This window comes from Notolepis coatsorum (genome assembly GCF_963971535.1).
Source record: "Notolepis coatsorum genome assembly, chromosome: 10".
NCBI lineage: Eukaryota > Metazoa > Chordata > Actinopteri > Aulopiformes > Paralepididae > Notolepis > Notolepis coatsorum.
The window spans coordinates 124,539,329-124,556,659 of NC_140174.1; the positions used below are offsets into that span (position 1 = coordinate 124,539,329).

General features: G+C 42.8%; 1 protein-coding gene across 1 annotated transcript in view; it reads left to right on the plus strand.

The window, feature by feature from the left end:
• ghra (growth hormone receptor a) overlaps positions 1-17,331 on the plus strand; it is a 284,488-nt gene that overhangs the window by 263,358 nt on the left and 3,799 nt on the right. Inside the window, exon 9 of the mRNA XM_084323533.1 lies at positions 13,930-14,153. Within this exon, the coding sequence (XP_084179659.1) occupies positions 13,930-14,153 (224 nt within the window). The remainder of the gene's footprint in view (positions 1-13,929; positions 14,154-17,331) is intronic.

Consider the following 17,331-nt stretch of genomic DNA (forward strand, 5'->3'; position numbering starts at 1 on the left):
CCCTGTGTGCCTGCTACCCTTTGTGTTCCCTTGTCTGGTTTAGGTAGTATTTCTTGTCTTTACTATTTTGTCCCCAGTGTGTTTGGTCTTGTCTTGTGTTGTTATTTAGTCTTGTACCCCAGTTTGTTCAGTCTGTTCCTATCCCAGGTGTGTCTCGTTTCCAATCAACCCGCATGTGTCAATCACTCTGCCCCCTTCCCTGTGTCGGTTCATTATCCTGTTTATCCTGTCTACACTGGTAACTCTGTATTCTGTTTTCCTGTCATATTTGTGGAGTTGGATGTTCCTGTACCTTGTTGTTGCTGTTTTTCCTGGTCCCCTCGTGTGTAATATAGTGTTTTTGTTTTTGTGCCTCGTTCTTCTTCCAGCATTTTGCTGAGGTTTTAGTTTGTGTTTTTGGAAGTACTTTTGTTGTTGCATTTAGTTATGTTTTAAGTAAAGCTCTATTTATTTATTCACACTCCGTTTCGTCCTGCCTGCTTCCTCCTCGTCCTGTCTGCTATTGGGTAATCCACAACGCCGATCCCTAACACCAGGACTCTTAATCTTTGAAAAGAAGACCCTTGGATATCCAAACCATCTTAAATAAAAAACTCTGCTAACACAAAAGCAATGAGACAAACTAAATGGTTTCCCGAGCAGTGTACTTAACAAGGGACGTATCTGAATCCTATTACAATTCAGTTATCTCTATCAATTTACAACCAACGATTCCACTCATTCTATGAATGGTGGGTAAACTCTGTCCATGTGTTTCGGGGAACTTGGTGTCCGTGGCACTTTAACTCAGTTCAGTGATACGAATCCAGCTTGGGAAACGTGTCGATGAGTGCTCTTATCCTACCACTCTGTAGAAGGCACGCTTTAACTCTGTCCTTGTCGTTCACTTCGCAGCTCGTTCTCGTGGGAGGCTCGCCAGCCTGTCCGCCGCTGATGTAGTCCAAAGGAACCAGCAGATGAACAGACAAATCCAGGATCCAACGCAACTCTATCAACACAAAAACCCAGCCTTGCAACACAAAACCACAAGACTTATCAATGTCTCATTCAATAAAATACCTTCAATTTGGCATTTGTAAACTTATCATAACAATAAAGTGCATATCAATGTCTCATTCAATAAAATACCTTCAATTTGGCATTTGTAAACTTGTAACAATAAAAGTGCATTTACAACCTGTAAATGGGTTCAACTCTTGGCATTCTGTTTTCAGGTATCACGTGTCTGTATACCGGCCCCGCGTGGCTAATGAGGAACATGTTGAGACATGCCCAACTCTACATATTAGCTAGCTACGACCAGCTCACGGTAGCTAATTAGCCAGGGTAACGCTAACCGTTACACTAAATTCTCATGCTACACATTTCTTCTGCAGCTAACTACCACCAGCTCACGGTAGTGTCACGTTTTAGACTCAATCGTGAAAGTTGTAATAAGATATTTAAAGATATAAGAGATGAAACACTTTTGAAGGTATTTATTATAAAAAGTGAACAAGCAATGTAATATAAAAAGTGAATAAGCAAAGTATTTATACAAGGTGAATATAGCAAGGTACAATTGAAATCTAGATTGTTACAACCGGCCGGTCGAGTATATAAAAGGAAGGAAAAAACAGTCAAGTCCTTTGGCCCGTCAGTCCAGTCTCGTCTGTCCAGTCAGTCCGTCCAGTCAGTGTCCAGTCTCCAGCAGAAGTAAAAACAGAGAAGAAGAAGTGAAGTCCAGTTGGTTTCTCTGTCAGGATGTTTTATTGGTTCCCCAATTGATCAGTGTGGTTGTGGTTTTCGTCCTGCGTGCACGTTGTGTGTCTGTGTGTATTGGTCCGCCTGTATGTATGCCGTGCACGAGTGCATGGAATGCACATTTACGTGCGCGTTTGTGCGTGTGTGTCTCTATGATAACGATCTGTGATTAATGGAGACTGGAATATGTGACCAGTGGTTGACCGGGTCGTATATTAGTTGGCTTGTGGCATTTTGTCATAATGAGTTGAATTATTTGATCCGGGCTAGTCTGGTGGGATCTCTCACCAAAGGCACTGTGTGCGCATTGAGAGCGAGGGTGTATGTATGTGTGTGTGTGTGTGTGTGTGTGTGTGTGTGGGGGAGATGTGTGCGTGTGTGTAGGTTTGTGTGTGTGTGTGTGTGCGTTGAGAGTGTGGGGGTGTGGAGTGAAAGTGTATGTGTGTGTGTGTGTGAGCTTGTCCTATGTGTAAGTGTGTGTGTATCTGGTGTGTGAGAGGGACGCAACCACAGCCTGCACCAAGGGTCAGCAGGTCACTGATAAGAATCTGTGAGTGGCCCTCTGGCTGGGAGAGAGACGTCTTTTCAAGGGAAACAAACTTTGTATAGTGTAATGATGGGAGAATGTCTCTGCTATTCATTTACATGATATACGTGTCATATTTCAACAGTAGCTAATTAGCCAGGGTAATGCTAACCGTTACACTCAATACTCATGCCAACACAACTTTCTAACATTCACATTACACTCAATTCTCATGTTAACACAACTTTCTAATATTCACATTTCTTTTGTTTGAGACTCACCAAGGATTTCTCTGATGCTAACTAGCAACCATCTCAACGAGGGTATGCTGAATCCGTTTGCGTACTTTTCATAACATCCACAAAGGTTCTTCTTTCTAAATCAATTCAGGGTATCATACCAGTATTCAATCATATACTGCTCTTCTATCAGTAATCTGATGATAATTATCATATATCAAGTATTCTCTCGCACGTTACAAGTTATGTCCGACGCTGTGGATGTCTTCAACACCCACACTTCATGTCATCCGTGACTCGACAAAGAAAAAACAGTATTGTCTGGAGTTCACGGCCAAAACCTAGGAGGCGGGCCTAACGCTCTGATTGGTCAAATCTCATTTCAACATTACATCAGTTTTAGAGTCATTAACTATCAGTTGCATCCAGGGCTTGACATTAACTTTTTGGCTCACTAGCCACTGTGGCTAGTGGTTTTCCAAAGTCAATAGCCACTCAGCATTTTCACCAGCCAAAAATCCCCACACTCGCGCCCCCACTCAAAAAGTTATAAATATAGGTAATTGGACAATGTAACTGCAAGCATTTGTTTGGACATACGATTTTATTTTAACAGAAACATCTAAAATAACATCTAATCCAAAATGTCAGTAGTGTGGTGTGTGCTAAAATAATATCTAATCCAAAGTGTCAGTAGTGTGGTGTGTGATAAAATAACATCTAATCCAATAACATCTGTCCCCACCCGAACATCCCACCCACCAAGACAAGTACAAACTTAATTCTGCTCATCTACCCTGAAGAAAAAACAGTATGACTTAGCTATGTATTTTTCATATAACGTTAACACTGAGTGTGTTTACATGCACACTATACGCCGATCATAACCCAACAATGGTAATAATGTGATTATTAAAATGGTAATGTGAAAATGGGCTCCAGACTAACTTTTTTCACCACCGTGATGAATGAGAGAGAGAGAGCGAGAGATCTGGGGCAGCTGTCCATGGTGCTGAATATTTGCGACGGGACTGTGTTAGTCTGGAGCCCGTATGCTTCTTAATGTTAAATTAATGTGGCTAGCTAACAAACACTGTAATATTAGTTTAATAATACACGTTAGATAATAAATGTTAGTTTGTCTAATACTCGCACATCCACAAATAGTCGGTGAATGGTCTGCCTTTCTTCCCGATTGCGTGAACGTTGCGGAACAGCAGCTTCAACTTGTCCAACTGAGCCGATTTCTTTGAGACCAGGGATCTCACCGCAACCCACAATATGCCGCCACATTGTAACGTTATGTTAGCTAACTGTCTGTACTAACCAGTTGAGCTATTAATGTTAACAGCGTTCGTTCAGCTGTCACACACACCACACGGAAGCAACACGACGCGCGCGATAGGGCGAAGTGGATGGGCCAATGAATGAGCACACTGTGCGCACCCAGTCCTCATGGGAGTTGTAGTATTATATAGTATCACCTGGATTGACTTAATTATTGCAGATGCCTTTTGTAGACTACAATGTTTTTTTTTCATAGAAAAAAAAGCCACCCGCCACGTTGGCAGGAAGAATGAAGAAGTTACACGCCAATGCCGAATTCTACCCGCATTGGGCGGGTGTGCGGGTGTTAATGTCAAGCCCTGGTTGCATCATTTACAAAGTATTCACTCACTATTCTTATACAATACTTTCGATTCCATAGAATTAATCAAACAAATGCTATGATGCAGTTGTTCTTGTCTTGTGTCATAGGGGCTCTAGTAACCAGGCCGTTCAAAGCACTTCATGATGATGAGTGTCAGAGCAACGGGACGGTAGTCATTGTAGCAGCTGGAGAAGCCTTCTTTGGGACCGGGATGATGATAGTGTCTTTGAAGCATGTGGGGACAGCGTCGTGGCTCAGGGAGGTGTTAAAGATGTCTGTGAAGCCATCAGTGAGCTCCGCTGCACAGTCTTTCAGCACCCGCCCGGGTATGTTGGCTGGGCCCGCAGCTTTGCGAGTGTTGATCCTGGAGAGGGATTGTCTCACGCTGGCTGGGGACAGGGACAGCACCTGGTCGCCTGGGGGGGCGGGGGGTGTTGTCTTCTGTGCAGGAGTGCTGTTGAGGGCTTCAAAGCGAGCATAGAAGTCATTCAGGTTGTTCAGCAGAGTGGTGTCACTGTCGCAGGTCTGAGGTCAGGGTTTGTAGTCCGTGATGGTCTGAATCCCCCGCCGCAGGCTCCTGGTGTCTCTGCTGTCACTGAACCGTTAAACTGACATGACCATCATATCCGCCATCAAAAGATACCTATATTCATTCATCTTTTCTTGATTTGGAGTAGTGAAAAAAATTTAAATGTATTCTAATTTTATTCTAATATAAGATTTTTGGACGTATATTCAGCATATCCACAAACAAATGCGAGTTACCAGTAGTAACTGCTGTATTTGTCATACTGTGACAACCCACAACATCCTTTGAACAGATAAATGATATCTATAAATCATATCCCTGCTTTCCCGAATTCATATTGGGGTTCGGGCTCGTCCCCAGTTCGCTCCGCTGTCTGACTGAGGATGAGAGACATGAAGCTCTGTTTGTTCGTCATCCAAAAACGTTTACATAAATTAACAGGTTATGAGTAATGCAAACGTTTTGGATTGATTTTAGAAAATGTATGTATGTTTCACGGCGTAGAATCCAGGTTTCCTCTGCACTGTACGGGATGACGTCTCTTTCGCTCTGTGTGGAAATGCTTTTCCTTTTCCGTCTGATTTCCTATTTAACCTCTTAACACTTTGATTGCCATGGGTTAAATTCATGATATACCATCCCTTGCCAGCTCTATTTAACATGGAGAAGTTCCCCTTCTTTGCAGGGCTATAACTTTTTAAATTCTATTGCTACATTGCCATTATTAGGGCCCATTCAATGTCCTATATGTATTGTTCATGGTGTAGCAACGTTAAACTTTTTCATTCACATATTCATACTAAAATATGGTCTAAAGTATAAGTATGTTTTCATCTCTTTCTGCAGCTTTCTCCAGAACGTGATTTATAGCCCCAAATGCATTATATTGATGATCAAATACAGTTTGGTAGGAATCTGTGCGAGATAAAAAATGTCAATTGGATGTACTTCTAGGAGTTACTACACGTCATCTGATGTTGACCGGATGGGCGAGGGGGCGTTTATAATTCCGTGGGCAACGTTATACCATTCATCTAATGTGGGTCATATGTTCATCATAGCAGTTTATATCGAACACGGTAATACTACACGCTAAAACTCACCCCAGTCTCCTCGGGCCGTTGGGCGATCAGCGTGGAGTAGACAGTTTTTTATTATGGGATGTCGAAATACCCGATCCATTTCCAGGTTGTATAATAGTATATACGTCCAAATCATGTTGTTTTTTCGAGTTATTTCCACCGATCGATGTTCACTGTGTGAAGACGAAGTCTCTCTAACATTAGCGAGTGCCCGGACCCCATATGGAGTGAGTCCTACCGGGTTAAAGGTTGACATCCGGTTTCGATCTGCCGATCGGCCACCAGATGGCGCTCTTGAACCGCTAGAGGATTGAGAGGAGATCAGAACTGTGTGTCAAGGGCTCCGGATGGGAAATATGATTCCGATCACAGATTTTTGAAATATTGATATCAAAGACGAGTTACGGCATCCGCGGCAACTTGAGCATGGCGGGGAATGACGAGTTCCGGCGTTTTCGGCAGTTAGTGTTAACTGGCGCCGAGAAAAGTGGCAATTTTTAAACTTTTTTTTTTATCCACTTTTTCTCCTGTTTTTCTGTGTTTTTCTCCCATCCCAATTTAGTCGTTATGCCAATCCCCCCCTCCCCTTCCTGGTCGTTGCTCGCATGTGCCCCCCACTGGTCGGTCTAGGGAGGGTTGATAGATACTATTACATGTCCCCTCCGATACATGCAGAGTCAGCCAGCCACTTCTTTTCACCTGCCAGCGCGGACTCTCATTGGTGAGGGGTAACGTGTGGGAGGCTCACACTACCCTCACCATCTCCCTTCCCCGCTGTGCAGGCGCCCTGACCGACCTGTAGGAGTCGCTGTTTACAACAACCAGAATACCACCCCACCGGCTTCCCTGCCAATTGAGCCAGTATGACGGCCGGCCAAGCCGGAGGCAACGCTGACAGCCGGATTCGATACCAGTGTCTCTCACGTTGTTGACGAGCACTTAGTCCGCTGCGCCACCCAGCCGCCCTGCCATTTTTAAACTTGAACTTGAGGACTGCATACTTTTTTTGCAAAGCTGATATTTATACTTTATCCTTATAGCACATGCATGAGCCTGGTCTCCTTTGAAAGATAACATTCTGAAGTTTCTGATACAATAAAGAAAATTCACTTTTAGTGCTAATGAAATAGAGTAACATAGGTCTGAACTTGAGTTGTAGAAAAACGTGTTACTCACGTTTTTCTGTAGTAGTTGCAATATCCAAAAGTATATATCCAAAAACATTTGTATGAGCTGGAAAACATCCTGGTTCCATAGCCTGAAGTCTTGTATAGTACATGTCCAATTTCTATAAAAATCTGTTCAGAAATGAGTGATTAGGAGCAATTTTGGTAAACAAAAACAAAAAAGAAACTGCCGGTTTCAGTTTTCTCATTGACTCCAATGCATTCAGCGTTTTTTTTCTCTTTCTGTTTTTGCTTGTGACTTCTCACCTAGATCCCTGATTCGCAGATCCCCAGGTGGGGTATCATTGGAAAGCCACTCTCATTGGCTACAACCCTGTCCAATAATTTTAGAGGTCGCCAAATTATTGACGGAGCTGAACGGATTTCTTTGGTGGTAATCGGAAAAAAACGCTGAACGGATTTTGTCGCCTGAAACGGCAATCGACAGGCAACAAATAGGGCTTTAATTCGATATATATATTGTATTAAAAAATATGCACAGCCGAGCCGCTAGAGGTTGCCAAAGTGGCATGTCGCGCCGGTGGGCAAATCATCCTCAAGAGGGCCCGGGGCCGGGCCGCTGCACGTTAAGTGGTTAAAGGGGAACTACACCCAATTCAATGTGATTCCTGCTGTAAGACAACTCTCCCAAACTTAAAACTCAAACTTACAGTGTCATCAAGTCTAAAATACGAAGTTGCAGTGTCATCAAGTGTAAAATACGAAGTTGCTTCAAGTTCACAGACAATGAATTGGGAATGATTTTGTAGATGACACTGAGAGCACCCAGGGGAATGTTCTTTAGATCATAGGTACATTTTGTGTTTCTGAACTGAGGCCACTAAATGGTAAATGGTGCATTTTTATATAACCGCTTTTATCCAAAGCGCTTTACAATTTTTGTTCCTCACATTTTACCCATTCACTCACACACCGATGGCGGAGGCGAACCATGCAAGGGAGCAATTAGGGGTTAAGTGTCTTGCTCAAGGACACTTCAACACTCTGCCCTGGAGGAGCGGGAATCGAACCGAGAACCTTCTGACTACCAGGCAGCCGCTCTACCTCCTGAGTCACTGTCGCCCCGCACCACTACTATAGAATAAAGTAAATTTGGATATTAAAAATAAAACAAACATTCTGTGGGTCCACAATTTTTAACGGAGCAGCTCCAGACATTTGATGACAAGTTTGATTCGTGTCACTTGTTCCTTTAATGCTGTTCCTTTAATACTATTCCATTAACTCAATCAGTGCCACCCACATAATATTACGTGATTGCGCGACAACCGTTGGGTGCCAGACCACGTAATATTAGTAGTGTTTGGTAAATTTTTCATTTTTTTCTTGATTTTAATATCCTATTTAATGCCAGGGACCCGTATGTTGCCGTTAGAAGCCCTACTGCGACGCAGAGGGTGCAGTACCGGCCAGATTCTCCCAGGTGGCGGTATCGAGCAACAGTAAATCCTCTTCCAGACCCTTGCGTTACACTGTAAGGTCTCCGGGCGCAGATTTTTACTAGACGGCAAGGCTATAGGTTCAATCGGTCACATCCAAACGTCTACGGGACATCCGATGCATATGCTGTGATTGATTATGCCGTGGCCCTAATCGACATTGGATGTACCAGATGGCAATCAAACAATTAGAATATAATTTTTGAAATACTCCCGGCCACAGGTAAGGACTATCTGACGTAAATTCTGGCTTGATTGTGCAATGTTTTCATACCGATCCAGCTAATTAGCATTTTTAGCATTCAATACTAATGCCGTTACTGGTAATCAAAAATCAGAAACTACTCCCCCCCCCCCCCTTTTCATGCATTCATGGTGGAACATAATACCGATCAAATGCATTTGGATTTTTAACTAGCTTGTGTAGGGCCGAAACGCCAATGGATTTAACGTTATTAGCTTAGCGCCTTATAAATAGCTTTGCAGGAATTATCCCAGATCATTCCGATATAACACTCATATTCACCACGGTATAAAACGGGAACGTATTGATGAAAAAAATATTTCTTTATGGCATATTGAACGGAAGGTTCATACTGTCAATTGACAATGACATTGGATACATAGCTATAATATAGAATATAGTTATAGCTCTACAAACAAGGTGACACACTCCTATCTTTTAAAGCGTGGCATTGCTACGATGGGCCCCGTCTAATAGCTGGCACTGATTGAGTTAATACGGTTTTTGTTTAGTTTAAAAATATATATATAATAAAATCTTAAAGACAAAGCTGCTCAGTTTTCTGTGAGTCTACAATGGATCAAATCCAAAGTGTTGTCACATACTCCATCGTACAAGTGCAGTGAATTTCTTGTTGCCGACTCCATAAGTGTGCTACTATACAATAAAGAAGGTGAAGCAAAAAAAAAGATACAAAACAAAAACAAATCTAGCATATACTAGGCAGAATATATCATCATATATAATCATAGATGTACAGTTGGGTTAGATCAGGGGTCAGCAACCTTTACTATCCCCCTCCCACAAAATAAAATTCATCTGGAGCCACAAAACCTATTTACCCTTAAAATGACGATAACACAGTGTATAACGTTTTATATATCCCCAAGCATACCCCACATTTTGCATAAAATGCCTGACGATTGCATACCCAAAGTAATTTGCGATTTATTATACTTTATACTTACAGTATATCACACAGTTTGTTGCATTTATGAAATTATAAAACAACAACAAAAAGAAAATTGTTGACATTTTATTGCTGTTTTACCTGTTATAACAAAGAAAAACCTCAAACTCTTATGAAGAGGAGAAAAAAGACTGGCGTCTGTAGACCTACTTTGAAATAAAACCCCAAACTGCAGGTATATTTGAGTCCTTCCCTTATTTGTGTAAAATGTATCAAATAAAAAGTAGTCCACTTTTTATTTCTTTTTTACAACAGGGAGCCACAGCAGAGTGGCTAAAGAGCTGCATTCGGCTCCGGAGCCGCAGGTTGCCGACCCCTTGGTTAGATGGAACCAGACAGTATGTGCCAAGGATTGTATATTGTTATATTATAGTGTATTTATATATGTGACCAGGCACAGACTCTGGGTCCTTTAGAAGGGTCTTCAATTTTCTTTTTACATGATATGAAACTACAGGTTGATAACAGGTTGTACAAATCGGGCGGATACTTTTCAATCTATGTCTTATGAATCACTACTCATTCCTGAGCTACAGGGCTTCAAAGAAACCGTAGCCATTTCTCTTGCTATGCATAATGACTACTTTAGCCAGAAAGCTATGTAACCCCCCCCCCCCCCCCCCACTTAAGAGCAGCCGTGCCTTTGTTAGTCTGATGACTTGTGATCCAGCTTCTATCTCCAGGCCATCAAGATGCTCAATGACTATGCAACACTAACCCAACCATCTATGTGATCATAGCACTGATTGGAGACAAAATAAGTGATGAGATAGTCAAACAGGTGAAACAAGCTAAATACTTTCCCATCATAATGGTCTGTACTCTTTGAAAGTTGCACATTTGTGGCGGCTGGGTGGCGCAGCTGAGATTGCGCTCGTCACCAATGCAAGAGACTCCGGTCTCGAATCCGGGTGTCAGAATTGCCTCCGGCTTGGGCCGGCCGTCATACTAGCTCAATTGGCAGAGTCAGCGGGTGGAAGTCGATGGGTGGTAATCTGGACGTTGTGGACAGCGACTCCTACAGGTCAGTTGGGGGACGCCTGCACAGCAGAGACAGGAAATAGCGGGGGTAGTGTGAGCCTCCCACACGTTACACCTCGCCAATGAAAGTCCGCAATGGCAGGTGAAAAGATGTGACAGGCTGCCTCCTCGTGTACCGGAGGGGACACGTGATACAAGGCTTCTATCCTCCCTACAACCGACCAGTGGGGGGCATATGCGAGCAACGTTCAAGACAGGGGAGAATTGGAAACACGAAATTGGGATGGGAGAAAAATAGAAAAAATAAGGTGAAAAAGTGGATAAAAAAAAGAAAGTTGCACATTTGTAATAAAAAAAAAGTTTACTTAGTATATTTTTTGTTCACGTCAGATTATTTGTAACATAATGGAGATGGACACTGGTTGGGGGCCCCTCCTAAGAATTATTGCCTATAGGGCCCCAATAGACCCTAGCAGCACCACTGCACAAACAGAAAGGGAGAATGGCTTTGCTCCCCTTTGCGTAATTCACTCACAGCTCGGGCATGACCATGTCTGACATGGTCATAATCAGGTCTCCCGAACAATTTAAAACCAAGCGTGAGTGGATCAGAGCTTCCTACGCTGAGATATGGTCACTTTCCCGCACCTAACCTTACCGGTGAATGCGGCATGCCTCTGTGGATTCCCGGAGGTATTATGCGGTGCGCGAATAATACATTGCATTACATTTACATTTTGTCATTTAGCTGATGCTTTTTTTTGATAGTCTATCAGTGAGCTGGATGCAATCCTACCTTGAGGGGAGGGAACAGATGGTGGAGGTAAACGGTACCCTATCCCCCCCCCCCTCCCAGTGAGCTGTGGTGTTCCACAAGGAAGCATACTAGGACCGCTACTGTTCCTAATTTATGCAAATGTCATGTCGTCAGCTTGTGACTGCAACTTGTTCCTGTTTGCGGACGACTCAGCCCTGCTGGTCTATGACAAGAACAAGTTACAGGTTGAAGAAACCCTCAGCTCGGAACTAGGCAAAATCTGCATATGGCTCGCTGATAACAAACTATCATTACACATGGGCAAAACAGAGTCCACTCTCTTCGGTTCAAATAACAAACTCAGCAAGACTGACGGCTTCTCAGTTACAGTGGGTGACAATATTGTCACAAGGAAAGATGAAATTACCTACCTGGGTTCCATCCTAGAGGCTAATCTTTCCTGTGACAAAATGGCATCCAATGTAATAAAAAAAGTCAACCAACAAACTCGATTATTGTACCGGATCTCCTCTCTGGTAAACAAGAATACCCTGAAGACTCTGGCAGGAGCACTCATTCAAGGGTACTACGACTATGCTTGCACCTCATGGTACCAAAAACTAAATTACAAACATCTCAAAACAAACTGGTCAGACTACTGCTTGACCTTACTCCTAGAACCCACCTCACCCCTGCCCACTTTGACAACCTAGGATGGCTTAGAGTAGACGACAGAGTACAGCAACTTGCAATGGGCCTGGTCTACAAGATACACTACACGACCAAGGTACCCATGTACATGTCAAAATACTTCCCAAAGGTCAGTGAATACCACGATCACAACACCAGAGGGAGCTCCACAAATCATGTTAAACCCAGATTCGGCTCAAACAAGGGACTAAACACGTTTCGCAATTATGCCACATCAATGTGGAACGCCCTACCCAAAGCTGTAAAGGAATGTGAATCACTACCCACTTTCAAAACCACTCTCAAAGAACACCTACGGGAGACTGCAATTCGAAACTGGCCCCTGTAAATGTCCTAACCCAACCCCCTCCAATGTACAGTAAATTACCTAGTATGGTTTTGTCAATATTCCAATGTACACTTTTGCTTGTACAGTTGTACAGTGTTTCTCCCCCCAACCCCTCCTATCCAACCCCCTCCAATGTACAGTTTTTACGTCAAATGTATATACTCTCTTTTCTGGACTCTTTTTGTATCACAAACAGTACTGTATTTGCAAATCTGGTATGTCATAAATGTATAGATGTAGCAGTACTGTCTATCTGTATGTCATGTATGTCATATATGTCCTGATTAATTGAAAATGGGGGACCCTGATGTAAACAAGACGAAAGTCTTTCTCTGGTCTGCATCCCCTTAACAATTGTGTGTATTGAGCTGTACTGTATTGTACCCATTCTGCAATCTGTTAATAAAGTTTTCAATCAATCAATCAATCAATCACTTACAAGTTTTGTACAACAAGACAGCAGGAAGGGTACAACTCTATCAGCTGAGTAACAATGTTCATCAAAGTGTTGAGTGCTATAGTGTAGGTTAGTATATTAGGACAAGTGCATGACAGTAAGGTTAGTTGGGGTAAGATATTTTTTTCCATTTCAGATAATGATTGAAGTGTGTCCTCCTAACTGTGGTGGGAAGTTCGTTCCACGATTGTGGGGCAAGAGAAGAGAATAGGCAACTTCTCTTTGATGACCCTCCCAGAGCTCGGATAGGAGTGGGTCTGAGGCGGCCAGAAGATGCAGAGCGTAGGGGTCTTGAGGGTGTGTAGTTAGAGACCATTGACCGGAGGTAGGCGGGAGCCGTTCCATTCGCGGCACGATATGCCAGGTCGAGGGCCTTGAAGCGTATTCGTGCAATGGCGAGCCAGTGCAGGTCCCTGAGAAGTGGGGTGACATGGGCTGACTTCGGTAGGTTTGAGATCAGGCGGGCCGCTGCGTTCTGAATGAGTTGAGGTCCAAGGACCAGAACTATCCCTTAAGTTTGGCCTCCTCAGCTGTTTCTTCGTGTTTAAACGTTGCTGACCAGATGTTCGGCTAGAACCACTCTGTAGTTTCCTAGCAACTGCAGACACAGTTGAAACGGTCTGCATGTGAACACAACGGCACAGCGGAAAGGAAGTGGGATGTAGTGCTGAGGAAAGAACATTATTCAGTGAATCATTAAGCTTATTCTGGGGAGAATAATGTCCCACGAAGATTACAGCTGGAGCCTCCGTTGCTGAACTGGTTATTTTTATTGTATTTCCCCCTCTCTCTCTCTCTCTCTCTCTCTCTCTCTCTCTCTCTCTCCCTCCTTCTCTCCATCTCTCTGTCACTGTCTCTCTCACTGTCTCTGCCTCTCTCTCTCTCCGTCTCTGCCTCTCTCTCTCTGTCACTGTCTCTGCCTCTCTCTCGCTCTCTGTCACTGTCTCTCTCTCTGTCACTGTCTCTCTCTCTCCCTCTCTCTCTCTCTCCCTCCTCTCTCTCTCTCTCTCTCTCTCTCTCTCTCTCTCTCTGTCTCTTTCTCTCTCTCCCCCTCCTCGCTCTCTCTCTCTCTCTCTCCCTCTCAGTTGGAGGAGTTGAACTACATCCTGAGCGGTGGGGGGATGGGCGGCCTGCCCTCCTACCCGCCTGACCTCTACCAGGACGACCCCTGGGTGGAGTTCATCAAGGTGGACGCGGAGGAGGAGGAGGAGGAGGCCGGGGAGAAGGAGGAGACCCAGGACTCCGACACCCAGCGCCTCCTGGGCGCCCGCCACCACCACACGCACCTGGGCTGCTCGCACACGCTCAGGTGGGTAGTCTGCCTAGCAACGGACGCCGATTGGCCTAGTTGAAATTCCGACCAGGGAAAGCACCAATCAGGGGGCAGTAGGACCAGGCTCTTAATAACAAAATGATTCCATTCAACATATTTCCCCCTTCAGCGCGGGACGAGACAGGGATGCCCTCTATCCCCACTGCTCTTTGCCCTTGTTATGGAACCTCTGGCAACGTCCGTTCGACAATGCCCAGATATTAAAGGGATAGTTAGAGCGACGCGGGAGCACAAAATCTCCTTATACGCTGACGATGTACTCCTCTATATATCTGATCCTCTTTTGTCTATCCCACATATCCTTGACACACTTAGGAAATTCGGTGAATTCTCAGGGTATAAACTCAACCTTGACAAAAGTGAACTTGTACCCATTAACAACATGGCCAGCCAGGTTTCTTTTAACTCTTTGCCCTTTAAGATCACAAACGATAGATTTACCTATCTGGGTATATCTATCACAAAGTCCCACTCCCAATTACTAAAGGCCAACTTTACACCGCTCCTGGACCGAACACGCCAAGATCTTATACGTTGGTCCACCATGCCCCTATCCTTAGTTGGGAGAATTAATATAATTAAGATGAGCATTCTTCCAAAGTTCTTATACCTCTTCCAATGTGTCCCGATCTTCCTTACCAAAATATTCTTTACAAAACTTAACAGCCTAATTTCAACATTTATTTGGAACAACAAACCACCCAGAATCTGGAAAATATTTTTACAAAGACTGAAAATGGGTGGGGGTTTGGCCCTACCAAACTTCCAAATATATTATTGGGCCACGAATATTAGAAGTTTACTGTTCTGGCTACATGATACATCTGCGCCGGACGTTCCTGCCTGGTTACACATTTAAGCTAGTTCTACTGCCCGCATTTCCCTCTCCGCTCTTTTGTGCTCTTCAATTCCTCTGCAATCTCCCCAGCCCTGTCTAAATCCTGTAGTGTTACACTCCCTGAAAATTTGGTCCCAATTTAGAAAAAGTTATGGTTTAATCTCTATGTCTATTTATGCTCCAATTGCAGCGAATCATCTGTTTCCGGCCTCCCTCCTAGATAACGTATTTGATCAGTGGTTCAAAAAGGGAGTTTTGAACACAAGACTGCTCTATGAAAGCAACATATTTATGTCATTTGAACAAATTAAGAACAAATATGATCTGCCATCACACCACTTCTTTCGTTACCTACAAATTAGAAACTTTATACATAGTCAATCCACTACATTTCTATCCCTGCCTCCAGATACATCACTGGACTCAATCCTGGAGATAAAACCTGAGCTCAAGGGAACTATGTCTAAGCTTTATTTGAACATTTTCGAGATGGAGGACTCGTCACTCTCAATAATAAAGGGGCACTGGGAAAGGGACTTTGGAATAGACATATCAGAAGAGGTGTGGTCAAGAATACTAAAAAAATGTCACGCTTCATCTATCTGTGCGAGACACAGGCTTATTCAATTTAAGATTGTACATCGGCTACATATATCCAAACTCAAACTGTCAAAAAATTTCCCTGAGGTTAGTCCTACTTGTAACAGATGCAAACAAGCCCCGGCCGGTCTGTACCACACATTTTGGTCATGTCCTAGCTTAGCAGACTTCTGGTCGTCCATATTTAAGCTCTACTCAGACCTGGCAGGTCGGGTACTGGAACCGTGTCACTTCCTGGTTTTTTTTGGTGTTCTCTCCGATGACTTACATCTACCAAAAGCACAACTGAACTGCATCGCTTACTCCTCCCTTCTAGCAAGACGTCTCATTCTTATGAACTGGAAATATGAACATCCTCCCTCATTTGGCAGGTGGATTTGCGATATAATGTACCATTTAAAAGTTGAAAAGATTAAATATACTTTACGGGGATCAAGTGGGGAATTTGATGAGGTGTGGCAACCCTTTATCTCGTATGTGGAACGGTTGACTACGTCTCTCACCTCCTGAAACAAGGACACTGTATAGGAACGACTCTGTAACACGAAATACTCCGAGAACTTTTAATTTTTTATCGTTTCTTTTATTCATATATATATCCTATATATATACATATCTTTTTTTTTTTTTTTTTTTATTATTATTATTATTATTATTATTATTATTATTATTATTATTATTATTATTATTATTATTATTATATATAATGATATATATATATATATTATTATTATATATTATGTTATGTATATTATTATTATATATTATATATATTATTATTATATATATATATATTTCTTTCTACATATTTTTTGGTGTTGGTCTGTTTTTTTTTGTCTTTTGTTTGTTTTGTCGATAAGTGTATGTATGTCACGTTCGTATTGTCTACTGTAATGTCTAAAAAAACTAATAAAAATATCAAATATAAATAACAAAATTATTCAAGCAGCCCCTGTAGTACATCAGAGCCTACTTATCTACTTACCTCGATTATTTTAACCTTTATTTACCTGTACTTAGCTTCCTATTTATTCGTTTTTCTTTAGATTTCATAACCGTTACAGTGATCGTTACTCATCTCAGTGCTGAGCCTTTGTAAAAACAAATTTCTCTTCCTTTCCATCCCTCCCTCCCTTCCACCCTCCCCCTCCTCTCTATGTCCACATCTCCTTCTCCTCTCTCTCCATCTCACTCCCTTTACCGTCCCTCGTCCGTCTACCTCTCCCTCGCTTTTCCACCCCTCCCTCTCATTCTGACTGTTCCGGGGGGTTCACATGCCTTCGGACGACCTTGTACTTTTGTACTTATTTTATGCCATTATTAAGTCTGCACGTTTACATTGCACTACTTTTATTGTCTTTCATGCCTATTCTTATGTCTGCAATTTATGCATTGTTTTTTATTCTGTCAATCTGTGTGCTGATTTTACGCCTATGTTCATTTTATACTATATAGATAGATAGTTATTAATATTTATTGTTATTGTAGAAATGTGTGCATTGAAATGTCTGTAACTGTTAGGGATTAGTGTTGGCGGAGGACCCAAGCGCAGAACAGGACGAGGAGAAAAGCAATAGGCACAATGAGGCGTGGAGCCAGGGGTGAAGTATTCAAAAATAGAGTTTTACTTTCAGTAACAAAACAAGGGAGCACAGCAATGGCTGACAAAGGGCAAAACATCAAACAATTAACTAAAAACCACAGCAGAGCTGGTAG